This window comes from Coturnix japonica, chromosome 4 (assembly GCF_054131305.1).
Source record: "Coturnix japonica strain WE chromosome 4, WE-NBRP24, whole genome shotgun sequence".
Lineage (NCBI taxonomy): Eukaryota > Metazoa > Chordata > Aves > Galliformes > Phasianidae > Coturnix > Coturnix japonica.
The window spans coordinates 38,782,207-38,798,634 of NC_140666.1; the positions used below are offsets into that span (position 1 = coordinate 38,782,207).

General features: G+C 39.2%; 1 protein-coding gene across 16 annotated transcripts; it reads left to right on the forward strand.

The window, feature by feature from the left end:
• The first annotated feature begins 212 nt into the window (after positions 1-212).
• On the forward strand, positions 213-16,343 carry INTS10 (integrator complex subunit 10). 16 transcript variants are annotated; one of them, XM_015861255.3, is made up of 18 exons: positions 213-363; positions 1,083-1,150; positions 1,229-1,332; positions 2,177-2,316; positions 2,592-2,673; positions 2,894-3,034; positions 3,381-3,552; positions 3,797-3,966; positions 4,895-5,028; positions 5,762-5,918; positions 6,538-6,620; positions 7,397-7,549; positions 8,292-8,400; positions 8,780-8,859; positions 9,304-9,466; positions 10,155-10,248; positions 14,179-14,256; positions 15,954-16,343. In XM_015861255.3, exons 1-18 carry the CDS (start codon positions 235-237, stop codon positions 16,108-16,110), a joined length of 2,214 nt encoding a protein of 737 aa, XP_015716741.2. In that variant the 5' UTR covers positions 213-234; the 3' UTR covers positions 16,111-16,343. The 16 variants fall into 16 exon arrangements, 14 of the variants coding, with proteins under 14 accessions (XP_015716741.2, XP_015716743.2, XP_085402674.1 ...); XM_015861257.3 differs by having other exon boundaries at positions 5,765-5,918; XM_085546548.1 differs by having other exon boundaries at positions 3,800-3,966.
• The last annotated feature ends 85 nt before the right edge of the window (positions 16,344-16,428 follow it).

Below are 16,428 nucleotides of genomic sequence, written 5' to 3' on the forward strand. Positions count from 1 at the left end.
TCCCTATGCCTCACTAGCCCCTGTGCAGCACAAAGACCCCTCCACGGCCTATAGAGAAAGCAAGAGAAACGCCAACGGAGCACAGTCGCGCAAACGTCGCCCAGAACGCTGGAACAGTCGCACAAAATGGCGGCCCCGCATCCTGAGCCGCGCGCCGCCCGGATGAGGCGGAGCAGAAGAGCGGACGAGGCCGCCCCAGGGCGCCGGGGCGCATGCGTGGCGGTGGGCAGCAAGATGTCAGCGCAGGGGGATTGCGAGTTTCTGGTGAAGCGAGCCCGCGAGCTGGTGCCGGGAGATCTATGGGCGGCTAAAGCCTGGCTCATCACGGCACGGAGCCTCTACCCCGCCGACTTCAACATCCAGGTGAGCGGTACCGCACCGCCGGCATATGAAGGCACGGCGGCCGCTCCCCACACGGCCTTGCGGCGGGACTGCGTGACTGACGCGTCCGCCGGCCAACGGGCTGGGGGGCGGTGTTAATGAGCTGACAGAGCCGGCCCGTTCTGACAGGAGCTGCTGTAAAGACTGAGAGCTCCTCTTTGGCACATGGCTTCCAAAGTACATGGCGTTTCTGCGCTAAACTTGACTGGAAACCCTACTCACAGATCTCACTGGTTGTTCTGCTTGTGTAAAAATAAAGCCAGCATGTTAGTATTGCTGCGTGTATGTGCATATTCATACACAATTCACACATTGTGTGTGGTTAGATAGGCCAAGCCCACTTCTTTGTTTCTATAGTGCTGCAGTCGTTTCCTCTCAGTTTCTGTTATTCACATACATGTCCTTTGTGGGGAGTTGATCCATTGTGGGGTTTTTTTTTGAGTGGGAAGGATAATGTGCATTCAGGATTGATAGTGCATTCAGGAATGCCAGTGTCCTGTCACAGAATCACAGAATTACCAAGGTTGGAAAAGACCTAGAAGATCATCCAGTCCAACCATCACCAATACTACCCAGCTAAATCATATCCCTCAACACAACATCCAAACGTTTCTTGAACACTCCCATGGTCAGTGACTCCACCACCTCCCTGGGCAGTGCACTGCAGTGCCTGACTACCTGACTGTCCTTCCCTCCTGCAGTATGAGATGTACACCATCGAGAGGAACGCTGAGAGGACGGCGTCGGCAGGCAGGCTGCTCTACGACATGTACGTACCACAGGGAGCTTTGTCCTGCTAGGAGGTTATCAGATCACTCTGCATTCTTTGCCTCAAACTTTATTCCAGGTTTGTGAATTTTCCAGACCAGCCTGCAGTGTGGAGGGAGATCAGTGTTATTACAGCAGCGCTGAGGAATGACTCGCAGGACAAGCAGACACAGTTTTTAAGAGGTAAGGATTTTACTCTGAAAATAGGGAGAGTCCAAAAGGAACATAAAGATAAGCCCTCTGGTTTCATAGCTAGTGGGGCAAGTACACATCTCTCTGCTGGAACAAAAAGCACAGTCTGGTAAGCTAGAGTAATGATTGTATATAGAGTAAGTGGAGGGTCACTAAGGGATCATTGTCTAAATGATTCCAGAGAACAGAGAACAATCATTAAAATGGAGTGATATAATTTGTGTAAAGTGAGAGTTACAGAAACGGACAGTGGCCACTTGAGGTCTTGGCATTCATTGCTAGCAGCCATGGGCAGTTTTGAAAGCAGGGTTTACACCAAACACGTTGTAATCTCTTGTTTGCAGGTAAGCGTCAGAAATTGTAAGAATAAGCAGCAAGTCTCTCCTTGCATACAGGTTACTCTAATTGAGGAAGTGTTTGCATTTCTGTGGAATGGAGCTCATAGAGAATACATCTAACTTATAGGGAGAATATAATGAGTTTCTTTCTATGTCTCATAGCATATTTAAAGTGGAAAAGGTATTTTTTTAGTAGTAATCTTAGAAGTGATACATAAGCAAAGAATGTAAGTGAAGATCTCAAAGAAGCATATTTGTGAGATGTTTTTTCACTGTTCTACTCATCAGTGTTCTTACTTGTTAAGTTCAGTGCATCCAAAGAAATGCAGGTTTCCTACAGACTTCATTAAGAGTTTTTTCAGGCTCTGGTATTAAAAACCTGAAAGAGGAAATGTTTTCAGTCAATGCAGCATGGTCACGCTAACCTTGTCTTTGACCCTTTATCAGCCACCTTTGCAGTTTAAATGCAGTGAGTTGTACTGTATCTTTTTTTAAAGGACTGTTTGAAACCCTTCCTGGTCGAGTGCAGTGTGAAATGTTACTGAAGGCCACAGAGCAGTGTTTTAACACGCTAGAAAGGGCAGAAATGCTACTGCTACTTCTACGACGCTTCCCAGAGACTGTGGTACAGCATGGGGTAAGCATAGCTCATAATAAGCATTTCATGTGTTTGTTTTGTAGATGCAAAAGAATATTCCATTCTTTTGGTCCTGGTTTTGCTATTTCGTGGCATTGCTTTTCATCTGGTATTACATGGTACTAGTTTAATGGCATAGATACTAGTGCATCCAATGAAATAGTTAATTCTTACTGAGTTAGTCTCTGAATAATTGTTCATCTTAATTGCATTGCAATTCCAAAAGTTTCCAAGAACACTGGTCCACTGTTTGTTTTTCTCCTCTGCTTATATAGGTAGGCCTTGGAGAAACGTTATTGGAAGCTGAAAATATTGAAGACCAAGAATCCCCAGTGAATTGTTTTAGAAAACTGTTTGGTAAGAAAATGCTAATATTCTTGTTTTATTGTACAAGTTTATAGAATGACAGTGAGATAATTTTGGAGTTAAAGTTTTCCAACTTTGGTTTCTATGATTCTTTCTGGTGTTTGTCTACCAGAGATGGGAATTTACATTGCTAATTGAGAGACTTAGGACAAGAAGAATTTAAAAATGCCACAAACTCTAATGATTTTGTTTTGTTCGTTTGCTATTTTAGTGTGTGATGTTCTTCCTCTAATAATTAACAACCCTGATGTTCGACTTCCTGCCAGCTTGTTATATAAATACCTAAATAAAGCAGCAGAATTTTATATTAACTATGTAACTAGATCTACACAGACAGAAAGCCAGTATCAAGGTAAGAATATTTTTACAAAATTAGACATTCCTAAAATACGTTTTATCCTTCCTGAAGTATGGCTTATAAACACATCACTTCTGTGGAATGTATCTCGTACAGAAAGATGAATAGCTGCATTTGGTGTTCGTTAGACATTTGATATAAAGATGTCTCATGATTGATTAACTACTTAGTTTTCACCATATATATATGGAGAGGTAGAACAAAAATATCTAAGATCTCTTCATCCAACCTGTCAACTCTGATTACCCTGAAAGCTCAAATGTCTTTGTACATGTCTCCTTGAGTGTACATCAGCTAGTTTGATTTCTTTCTAAAGAGAAAAATGTGTTTGTTTTCATAGGTTCACAAGATTCATCCGATCTTATGTCTCCAAGCAAACGTAGCTCTCAGAAATACATAATAGATGGTCTTACAGAGAAATCATCCCAGATTACAGATCCTTGGGAGAGGCTGTTTAAAATATTGTCTGTGGTGGGAATGAGATGTGAATGGCAAATGGATAAAGGAAGAAGGTGAGAAATATTTACTTTAACAGGTATTCTTTCTCAAGGAGGAATTATCTTTTCAGTTCTTAACCAGAGAAGGACTTTAACATCAGGAACATTTTCGGTAAATTCAGTGCATCTTTTCTTTCATGACTGCATAATATAAAATAAAAATGTGAGCCCCTTTCAAATTAGTTTCTAAACTATATCCTTGTTGATCTAAGTCATACATAAGAACTACATGCTGGATTTTTTTTTCCATCTTTCTCAGAAGTTTTGGAGATATTTTACATAGAATGAAAGACCTCTGCAGATACATCAGTAACTTTGATAGTGATGCACATGCTAAATACAAGAATCAAGTAGTGTATTCTACAATGCTGGTCTTCTTTAAAAATGCATTCCAGTACGTCAGCAATATCCAGCCATCTCTCTTCCAAGGTGAGTTTTCATTGCTAATGCCTCAAAGATCTTTCCTCAGCAGTCTTTTGAAACTATCAGTTTACAAAGTGACATGGATTCTCTTTAAAATTCTCCCAGTCCATTACTCTTATCAGCAGAAGTAGTTCAAGACAACTTCTGTACTGGGTTAGAGCAAAGATTTTAACATAGCGTTAAAAGAGTTTTAACCTCAGCTAGCAGCAGTAGCCTAGTGAAGAGAGAAGTAATAGAATAGATATTATGTATAGCGTTACTAGGATTTATTCCCACTCTAGCCCAAAATTACAGTGTGCTTGCCTGCTAATGAGAAGAACGTATCCTCTGGAAGGCAAAGAGGCTGCTTAGGTGTTCTGAGAAAGGAGAATAGTAAATACCATTCCTTTCTTCTCAGGTGTTACACATAGGTAGCTCTTGAGACTTCAGTGTTAAAACGTGGAGTCCTAGGATTCCACGTATGGCACATATCTGTTTTCTCTGAATGGTTATACTGGGAAGATCTTGCTTCTTTGAGGCATTATTACCTGTCAGCACATTATTTTGACTAATAACGAGAATGTTTTGAAAATATTGCTGTGTTTGTAGCCATTAAGCTCAGAGCCATCTGTTCTGTTTACCTGTTGAATAATTGTATTTACATAACATGAAATAATGCTTGATGAGAAAAAAGCTTGCTGCCAGAGCGTAACTTATGACTGCTCTGTAAGAAAAGGGTTCAAATAGGTATCCTAAAGCATGTAAGATATTTCTTGTGAGTCTGGTAAATGTGTTCTAACCTTTACTGTGAGGCTGCTTATACAGATTAACTGAATCGCATTTCAGATTTTATTCTTTAACATCATATTCCTTCAGCGTGAAGGAGGAAGAATCGCCTTGTTGTAAGCGCAATACTTTTCAGATCAGTTGAGATCTAATTTATGTTTAAATCCAGGCCCAAATGCTCCAAACCAAGCCCCACTGATTCTTCTTGAGGATGTGACCAATGTCTATGGCGATACAGATATCGATCGTAACAAACACATACACAAAAAGAGGAAACTTGCTGAAGGAAGAGAAAAAACAATGGTAAGTTCTCTAGATTTTCTTTTTGTGAAAAAGATGGCACCGATACAGGAATTTCAACAGTAGAGGTTTTGATGTATTTTGAGAGCTACCCCAGAACAGCACTTTCTGACCATTTTATAGAAACGTGCATTTTGCTAAGAACAGCAAGAGTAAAACAATTTTTGTAACAACTACTGTAGACACGTATGTGTGGATATGAATATTTCAGCTTGAAGGAGCTCGGCAGAGACTGCAGAAGCTATTAAGAATGGCAATAGCAGTCAGATTTTCTACAGGTGGAACTGAATTAATTGATTTCTCATTACTGAAACTGAATACATTTACTTCATTAACGAAAGCCACTTCATTAACGAAAAGCCACTTCATTGAATTTCTGTGATAGAAGTACATGAGAATGTTTCCTTTGCATTATGCCACTGAAGGCTTAAACTGAGTGCTAAAATGTAAGTATGTATCCTTCAATCAGTAATCTGGCTAAAACATGTCTAAGAGAATAATCTCTTGGGATACTCTTTATCACACTATACCACTGACTTTCTTGGTAGCAAACCAGTTCTAATATCAAAAAAAAAGCCAAGTGAAATAGTGGAAAGTCATGTAAAGGCTATGAAATTAGGATCTTGGAATCTATGTTTTGGGACTGCTTGCTTTTGTTAAGTGGAACTTCTGTGACTTCAGATTCGTATCAAGTAAATATAAGCTTTGGATCTTTGTTTTTTGGTTGATTGTTAAGCAGAGCTCAGATGACGAGGATCCTTCTGGGAAGGTGCGAAGTCGTCATATTGCAGTTAATAAGGCAGACCTTGCAAACTCCATTGAAGTACTAGAGAGCTTTAAACTGGCAAGAGAGAGCTGGGAGCTGCTCTGTTCACTGGAATCACTTGACAAAGGTAAGGCTAACTACAGACAATGCTACATTCACCTTTTATTGCTGTTATTTTAGTGTTGCTGAAGTTGAATTTCTGTCAATGGGAACCTTTGAAATACATCTTAACTATTTTTACTTAATACTTAAGTATTTCTGATCTAGGCTCTGTAAGAAGCTGTTCTCAGTTGTTACTTTTCTGGATGTTTCTTGGCTTTTGTTTCATTGCTCATGTCTTCACTGGTTCACTCACTTCTTTTGGAACCAGCTTTCCTTTCGCTGAAGGAGCAGTTGATCAGTAGTAGTGCTTCTAGGTGAGGACATGCTGCTAATAGTTGCTCTAGTTCATGCTTAAGCAAATTGGATTTATATTGTCTGTTAATATCTAATGTGATAATATTGAAAACAAACTTATCTTCTAAAAAGTAAGCAAATGCTGTCATCAAGCAGCTTTTATTGGACACTGAAGGAAAGTATTATGGAAATATGATTGATCGCATTGAAAGAGTATCCTGTTTTTAAAGAGTTTAACATTCATACTGTTTTATGTTTTCTAAACACAGTTGTATATTTCTTTCTGGATCATTGTTTTTTTTAACACAAAGCGATAATGTGCTGCTTTTTTTCTCTGATAACTTACACAGAGTTCACCAGAATTTGTTTGTCTTGGAAGACTGAAACCTGGCTTTGGTTAAGAATCTTTCTTACGGACATGATTATTTACCAGGTAAAAAAGATAAAATACTAATGAAAATGACTCCATACTATTGCTCTTTCTTTTAGTGAATAGCTCTTCTGATTAGCTTGTTAGATGCTTTGTGTCTACTGATCTTATGCTTTAAAGTATGACCCTTTAGGGGATGGAATCATACCATTCTTAGCACAAAACTGGATACCCTACACAATATTCCTGTCTTAAATAGTTGTTCTGTGAGTCCAGCTAGCATTGGCATATGGAGAAGACAAGTAGGCATATAGTGTGATGAGATAAAAATGCAGTTTGTCTTCCCATACGTTCTGTTGAGATACCATCAGGGAAAATATTTTTCAAATCACAGGTTTTAACGTGCATCAGTTAGATTTAAAATTTGTTATCTCGATATAAATTGGACAGATTCTAAACATCATCCTATCATTCACAGAACAAAGGTCGTTCTTTCATGTATTTCCCTTGGTATTCTTTTATTCTTGCTGAAGGAAAGCTGTTTCAAGCTTTGACTAAATGAAATAATAGCTAACTCCAAAGAGCACAATTATTTGTTTCAGTTATGAGAGTCTATAAAAAGGCTTTTTAAAGCAGAATTGTTTTTCTCCAGCCTTGCAAGTGCTGGATCCACATTCATGTACATAGCATATCACTGGAGAATTTTCTGCTAGACAGAAATGTTGAAGCCTTGTTATTTAGACACACACTGTTTTGAAAGCTTTCTATAAAAGAATTTTTGTCTTTCTACCCATCTTACACAGAAGGCCTTAATATTCTGTTCCATCTTCCTTTTAAAGGGACAGTACAAAAAAGCAATTAGCAGCCTGCATCACTTGGCAGCTCTTCAGGGTTCTCATTCTCCACAACAAATTACAGGGCAAGGATCACTAGAAAATCAGAGAGCGCTAATCCAGTTAGCAACGTGCCACTTTGCCCTTGGAGAGTACCGGGTATGTACAGCATTCCACTCACTGGTCTTTTGTCATCTGTGGTTCCTATTTGTCTTTGAGTTTTCCCATCAGTCTGCTTCCAGTAGGGTATCAAACATAAGTCAGGGTGTGCAGAAGAATCAATGTTTTACAGGTAAAAGAATTGCTCTTCTTGCCCAATATGAGTATCCATTATTATCTGCCATATACACTTGGTAACTATAATTTATAGTAGTAATAAAGGCTTGAGTAAGGATCTCAAACCATCCTAGTACTGTTGGAACAGTCTTTCCCTCTTCTACAGCTTAATAATTTTTCATTAGAAATCTAATTATATATCTGTTCAGACCTCTTTCTGTCTCTAGAAAATTACATTATAATTTACAGCATTTCTGTCATATTGTTAAATTGTCATTTTCCTGTTCTATTTTGACCATGGACAGAACAAACTTACAAAAACTATTCATAGAATTGACTGAAAAATGTAATATTTCAAGATACAAATTTCACATTTCTACTGATTTAATGCTTTTGAGAACAGTTAAAATGGTTTCAAGTTCTGAGATTGTTTAATGGGATTCATATCACAACCATGTCTTTTTGCCCAGCCAAACTAAGTTACTCACTGATTCTACAGAAGTTCTAGCGAATTTTGCCTTTTGCTTTGTCTGAAATTTTTAATTAATGTAATTAACTTAAGAAACTTAATTTAGACTTGTCTATTTCTTGTCGATCTTGTTTCTATCTTGTCTTCTTTTTATAGCAAACATGTGAAAAGGTGCTTGACCTCATGTGCTGTATTTTACTTCCAATACAAGAAGGAGGTAAAGTACAGGAGGAGCAACCTAAAGTAAAGTCTAAATTCAGAAAAGGTATGTAGTTGCTGCTACCCTAAACTCAGGGTCATCTCAATTTTAATCATTGTTTATAAAAAATGTATATAATTCTCTTCTAATACTGTGAAAAACAGAGCTAGTTCTTGACTCCTTTTTTTCTTCTGTTAATCTGTATCCTGCTGATACCTATTAAATTGTTTTGGGGACCAAGTCCTTACACAGTGAAAGAGAAGGGAAGAATATTTTTTAAATGTCTAACTTCACCTTTTGAATCATTTGTAATTACCTTTCAAGTTTTCTTCCCTATCTGAGATTGTAGGCAAGTGTTTATTCATTTTTCTTTGTTCACATTTTTTCTATACTTAGAGAATCAGAAGAGCACTAAAGAAGTCTATGATAAACTATTCTGTTTCAGGGTCTGATTTGAAGCTTTGGCCGTGTACTAGCAGAGCTATCATGCCTTACTGCCTTCATCTGTTATTAGCTTGTTTCAAGGTAAGCTATAGTCTGCAAATCTCAAGTCCATAAGGCCTAGCAAATGTAGCGGGAGTGCGGAAACTGTATGGCCTTATTCCAGTGGTGGCATTAGGCGTAAGGGGCGCTGCTTCAAGAGTTTCTCACCTCAGTGGGTTTGAGAATGGACACTTCTATTTGAGGGCAGGAAAAACATTTGTTCTTTTTCTCATTTAGTCATTATAGGCTGAGGCAGAGAAGATAGGATTTACCTCGAAATACTTTTGCCTGTATCTCTAGACTTTGTTATAAATCACCTAACAAAATTTGGCTGGGAGTTTCCATCCAATTTTAAATATAAGAGCAATTAAATACACTTCTTAAAGAGCTTGTTTTGTATTTGTACAGATGCAGTTAAATCCTGTCAATTTCTAAGAGTAACGTGACTTTCCTTATCTTCTCAATGCCTTTTTTTTTTCCCTGAAGCTCAGAGCTTTCACTGACAACAGAGATGATACGGCCTTGGGCCATGTGATTGTTCTGCTTCAGCATGAATGGCCAAGGGGTGAAAACTTGTTCCTGAAAGCCATCAACAAAATCTGCCAACAAGGGAACTTCCAGTATGAGAATTTTTTCAACTACGTCACAAGTATCCTTTCTCTAGCTGGGAACATCTTTCACATCCAATATTATTTGCTGGGCTGCTGAGAAAGCTGTTGGATAGTTTCTGCAGGTCCTCTCTGTGAATAGTATTCCATATTATTTAAAGAATGGAAAATCCTTTAAAAATTTGACTACAAAAATGGTCAAGTGTCTTCAAAGAATTGAATTGTTTTCATTACTATTGCTTGTGTGCTTTGTGTGGGTAAGCTTTGGGGTTGAGATAACAAGTTATGTCAAGGTTCATGCAAAGCATGTCTGATGTGTAGTCAGCTTTCTTATATACACAGAGAAGGTGGTATGTACCATTATAGGGGTATATTCTTCAGTCTCAGCCTTGCTATGCAGCATGTAGGAAAAGAATGTAAAATAAGCCAGTGAATTTGTTGGGAGAGAGATGGTCCTAATGACATGAGCTTTCCTTGCAGTCAGACTGTACATACAAAAGGAAATTGACTGACTGGTGTGTATTTTGCACTTCAAAAAAACATTTTTCCTTAATTTCTGGAGGGCTGGGAATACATGCTGTGATTTTGTTTATCACTTCTAGAAATTAGATGTTTTAACAGCTGTTAATTGTGGCTGTCCTTTGCACAGTGTGACCTCAGATGTGCAGGAAAAGGAGGGATGTTCACTATATTGTTTACCTTTAGAAAAATCTTTAACGTTTTCTTCAGATATTGATATGTTGGAAGAATTTGCTTATTTAAGAACACAGGAGGGTGGAAAAATCCATCTGGAACTGTTGCCAAATCAAGGAATGCTGATCAAGTAAGGATGAAAATGTATTCACTCTGCTTTTTTTTAAAGTAAACTACATTCTGTTGTTACATTTATTTAATATTCAGTGTATTAAGTCTGTCATCGCTGTGAGTTTAAACGTAAGGAGTTGCATAAGGAGCTCAGATAATCTCTTCCACTGATCTGCGAACTCCTCTGTGAAGCTCTTCAACTTTACGTTCCTTTTACACAACTTTGTTCCTCAGCGTTGCATTTGCTTTAGAATTACATGTATTACAGTGATGCCAGACTGTTCTTTCAGCCAGAGGCTTGGCTTGCATTTGCAGGAATACTTTAAGTAATTAGGTGCAAGTGCAAGCTGGTAATAATTTTGCTGAATGACAGTGCTGAACAGAAAGCACCACTTGTTACGAACAAAGCTATGAAAGACTTAATATAAAACATAAATTATGCTCCAGGTATCTAACCTTTTGTCTGAATTAGCAGATCATCTGTCACTACGTACTGAACAGCTTATTCTACTCCTCAACTTATTATAAGATGGTGAAGAAAATTAATGAATTAAATTAACTTGTTAAGTGTTCTTTGATTGGAGTTGGAGTTTGGACTGAACCGTTGCAGGGTTCAAGAGGCAAAATATTTGGGAATATCCTGACTGTTTATTAGAACTTGTTGCATTTTGGGTTTATGAAAGGGAGACTAGTAAAATTTGACAGTGTTCCCGTTCAGGTCAGTGTATTCTGGCTGTTTACTTTAAGTAGAACTGGGCTAAAGTTCTCAAAAAATGGGAGCCTAACATAAAGTAACAGTGCCCAAATTTGAATGAGTAAGTCAGTTTTCCAGAGTTCTCTTTTAAGCCCTTGGTTTTCAAACTCTCTACTCTTGCTATATCTCACTGCTTGTAGTGGATGCATGAAAACAAAAATCAGGGTGTGCTGCTTTATGTATGATGTTACATAATAGTCTTTGCCAGCAAGAGCATTCTGCACTGAAGGCCACACCTGCTAAATTCTTGGCTGCTATCTCTAGTTAGTTTTAATGGTTTAGTGCTATTTCACTGGATCACTGCTTTTACTTTTAATTTGCATGACAGCTGTTACTTATTGTTCTGATTTCACCAGTCAGAACAGCTAGTGAGCAGCGCTTCTAGTTAGACAGAAATTTCTTCTAACATAACTTCTGACCAGCGTTATGTTTTTTGAATGATGGCAAATGCTTGGAGAAGTCCATTTCTTTGTGCTTATTTTACTACCATGGTCAAATATCCTGTCCAGCTGGAAAAGGCTAAAAGTAAAGTGTCTCTTATGTGCTTGAGATCCATCAGAGGTGAAACACTTTGTCAGAGAGCTGAGCGGGAAAAGATGACATCTAGTCCCTGGTACCCCAAATATTTCTTTAGCTGGACTGGTTTTGAGGGTCAGAAATAGTGCCAACAGTGTTGACCTCAGTGGCATTGATTAACTTACTTGCCTCCTCCAGCTGAGCTTCTAATCAAGTGTGCCAGCACAGCTCTGTTTCCTAGGACACTACCTAGCTACCTCTAAATGGTTTGCAGGCTGAAATCTGCAGACTGGCTTTCATCTTTCAAAAGTCTCAGCAGTTCTGGTTGTTCGAGCTGCTGCACCATCTTCCCAGTGACTGAAGAGGCAGCTCAGACACTGTTCATGCACAGGAGGACACTCATGGTTTTTGCCATAGTAGCCCAAAGACAAAAATCTTTTCTCAGAATAAATGAGTGTAGCAATCCCATGTCATAATTAACAGGATGACAGGTATTTTTTTTGTAACGATGAGCTTTTGTATTGTGAATTCTTATAGAAAGTTTTCTTTCCAGGTGAATTCTCCATTCTTATACCAATATTTTCCACAGCATCATACACCTCAGGGGAGACCATTCCTTTTTCTGAACCCAGGAAGTTTTAAAACCACACTGGTTTTAAAAAGTTGATGTTGGTCTTGGTAGTCAGGTTCAGCAAAATGTAATATACAGCTTGTGGGGTTTCCCTTTCATTGTATCTGTTGTGGGAATATGAGGCTCCACAGTTTGAGTTTCATCCTGTGGTGGTAGAGCCAGCTCATTGTTTGCACAGCCAGCAAGACTTCTACAGTGAGCCCTGAATTCTGCTATTATTTGCCTTTAAATTCCATTGTAGACAAGATGTGTTTCATAGTTGTACTGATTACCCATGGCAGTGTTAGCTAGTGAGGTTAGACAGGAAAAGAACAGTATGCAGGAAGTGGTTGATTGATATAATGCTCCTATTTTTGATAATCTCAGTCTAATTAGACTGATCATAGACTACCAAACACTGCATGAACTTGATGTGAGAGCTGATGAGTTTTCTACCTCTGTTCCCATTCCCAGCTCATCTCTCCTTGAGGATGGAGGAGGAAATCTTAGTTGAAGTGAAACAAATCACCTTGAAAGCATAGTTTTTATTCTCATTGTGCATTTGGGTGTGTTTACTTTTGACTGTAGATCTTGCAAACAGTCATGCAGACACAGTTGTGCAGAATTCTGTTTGCAAACATCTGCCACCACGGAACCAACAGTGTCTTGCTGTTACTTTGCGTTTTCTGTTTCCCATATTCATTTTTGCCAATATTGTATTCATTCGTGACAAGAGCTCTTGAAAAAAATCTCACAGAATTGAATAATCCCCGTGAATATTTTATTTCAGCTTTCTTATCTGTATTGCAGAGTTTCTGTGCTACTAAAATGTTCTTTCTTTATCTGAGGTGAATGTTTTTTTTAGCATAGCTCTCCATCTGTATTTATTAAGTTGTATATACTAACCAGAAAGCGCATCTGCGAGATCTGAAGGTAGGCACCTAACTCAATAGTAGACCCATATATGTCCAAGTTTACTTCTCAACTCTTTAGCATCTGAATTTTGTACACTGCTTGAGTGCCTCTAAGATTTACACTGTTTTGAAACTTGGGTTAAGAAACTAGGCCTGTTGTCCCTATACCAAATTTCCCATTTCTCCCTATATAGGGTGTTGGATTTGCTCTAGGCTGTAAGTGTAAGATTATTTTCCCGTGCTATAGATAGCACACAGAGATGAGGACTTCACAAAGACAAGCTGAGGCACTTTTTGGATGGTAGTTCACGTGAACCTGGGTTGTAAGTGTCACCTTCCTGACAAAGGGAGGTTGCTCTGGGTGGGCATTTCTGCAGTGACATTATGCCACCCTCTAGCAGCTTCATTTGTGTGTGGTTAGAATTCAAAACAGTGACAAAGGCCATCTAACTAAAGGTTATGTATGCAACCTGTAACAAATACTGTCATGTACACAACGTGGCTGATACCTGCTGTGCATGCACTTGACTTGAGCTCAGCAGCAAACCCCTTACCTCAAGCTGTGGGCTCTCCCCCTTCACTGACACGCTCTCACTGGCTGTGCAGGGAAACTGTGGTATCTGCGGTGCTCCTCTCCAACCCTCTAGTTTTACTGTCCTCTTATCCTGTGTTTACCTTGAAAATAAATGTTTTGATACTGATGTGAATATAGTTAATATATTCATAAATACTATATATAATATGTGACCCAAGACAATTTGTCTTCACTCAGCACGGCCTAGGCAAGACAAAAGGTTGGACACCCATGGATTAAATCTTTTCTGATGGGCACGCTTCCTGGGACAAGCAATGACAGTTCATTGTGTTACAACTGTGAATTGGTTTCTGCACCTACCACTGTTGTTTCTCCACACAAATATGCATATCTATTTAGGTTTCATTTGCAGAACAGCCTTAACAGTGAAATTTGGGGATGTTTGTATGTTCAGTGCTGTTCAGGTCCTGCACTCCTTAGACTGCTTGGTGGTCATACTGCTCTTGGGCTCATCTTAGTTCTCTCTTGCCCCTTTTTATTTTTTTCTGGACGGTTGTTTTGCACCATAGGATGAATTGGTGTGTGGGTGTTTGAATACTGCTATTTGCTGTTTTTTAAAGGACTTCTAGCCCTCCCATGGGGTTACTGCAGCAGGAATTCATACCTGTGCTACAGCCCAACATACAGACTGCTGACAGGTACCAAGTGGAAAAACCCCACTCATAGTGTGCTGTGTTTCGTCAACATGTTTTACTGCCCATGGTTTTCAGCAACTTCTTATTCAATATCTATCTTTTTTTTTTCCCCCTCCATTTGTGCCTACATTGCCTGGCAAATCATGTTGTTCTATATAACATTTATTTTTATTTTTCCCATAAATTGCCAGTATCTGTGTCCTTTCAATTTAATAAATCACTTTTCAATTAAACTAAAGTAGAAATATGCCAAAACAGTAGCAATGTTCAGTCATGCATTAGCAAGCACATAGCCTTTTCAAGATAATACTGGATCCATTTGCAGTTACTTTTTGTCAGCTGAGCTGCTCTGAAATGTTTTCTGTTGTCTGGCTGTTACACGACAGACATCTTCAAGAGTTCTGCTGTCTTACTGGGTAGCTGTAGGTTGTTATAACCTGTAGGTTGTAACTGACTGTAGCACTCACCTGCCAGCAACACTGAAGGCACTGAAGATGGAAAATGACTTATCCTGTAAACTGAAGATGGTAGAGTATCAGTGCAGTTTTGCTTTGCCCAACCTAGCTCTAGTCTTCCAGTAGCCTCTTTGCCTTTTCCACGTATAACAGAGGTCTCTGCTGTTTCAGCAGAAGAGCAAGTGACTGGGAACAGAATTCCACTTTGACAGGTTTCCTCTCAAATTCTGGAATTGAAGATTTAATTGATGGTGGGATGTTATTTTTGGTTAGGGTAACTCCTAGACTTTGCCATTCATTTCCAGCATTGGTGTGCCTTCACCATTTGTTTCCTTTCTGTCTTTCACTGTGCATGCTGGGTTTAGTCCAGATCTTCGCTTCTTATCTCTGACTCAGGACTTCTCTCAAAGCTAACATTTGTACTTTTCTCTCTTATTTGTTTTATGCTGTTTAGTAGCGCTAAGGCTTTCATTTCAGGACATACCCTTTGCCTCCTGGACCATGTATGGCTTGCAGCTAGATGCTACGAAGTTTTGATCTAAATGTACAGAGTTCTGGATCAGTGTGAGTGAAGCCTGGAGCTTTGACACTGCAGAACACTGTTCTACAGACAAGACTTCAGCTACTGAGCATAACAGGCCAGCATGAGGAAAAAGAGCCATTAATAAGAAAGGCCTTTTCCAGGGCAGTAATCTGAGTTTTACGAGCCAGAAGTGCTTTAGCTTGCTCAGTTAGCAGCCCTTTTGTTCTCTGCTTAGAATAAATGCATTCCTGTTGTCTAGTATCTCCCTAAGAGCGACTTCTACTGGTGCACACTCAGCCTGGCTTGACTTCTGTGCTTTGTGTTGGTTTGTGAAGGGTTCACTGCACCTTGTTTTAATTAGTACCCATAGGATTCTGTGCCTCCTTAGTGCACCCTCCACGCAAGCAGAATGTCATAAAATGTGAGGTAAACAGAACACATTCTCCCGTTAGCCAGAACTGCAATGTTTTCTTTCCTAACAGCCACTATAACCAGAGCATTGAAAACATAGTCACTTATAGAACTCCAAGCTTTTGGAAGACTTTTACACTACTGAACACTTTCTTCTTTTTAAATAGCCTAGTACAAGCTTCAGATCTCCTCCTATAAACTCAGGTATGATAGATGCGCAGGTAGTGACGTGTAGTGCCTTTTACATTTCTGTAGTGCAGCAAATAATCCTGATCTGTTTTTTTGTCTCTCTCTTTCCTTCATGGCTTAAGGCATCACACAGTCACCCGCGGTATAACTAAAGGAGTGAAAGAAGACTTCCGCCTGGCCATGGAGCGCCAGGTCTCACGCTGTGGGGAAAATCTCATGGTGGTCTTGCATAGGTTCTGCATTAATGAGAAAATACTGCTCCTTCAGACTCTTTCTTGAATGGACTGGATCACAATGTACCCTCTCTCAGGGGGAGAGAGGAAGGCTTTTAGTTATCCTAGCAGAAGCAGCAGGGCAGTGGAAAAATCACTTGTCTAAAGGTACAGAAGTTCCCTGTGAGCAACAAGTTCTGCAGTACATGAACACAACTCAGTACTTGGTCACTGCTTGGTTTCCTTGTGGAGGTGGATCAAACTTTATAAATAAAACTTGGTTTAAGAAGCCTTCTGGAATTGGTTAGTTGTTTTTTTTTTTTTCTTCTTTTCATAGGCATTATACTAAGGTGTGTGTCTTAATTATTTCCTTCCATATACGTAC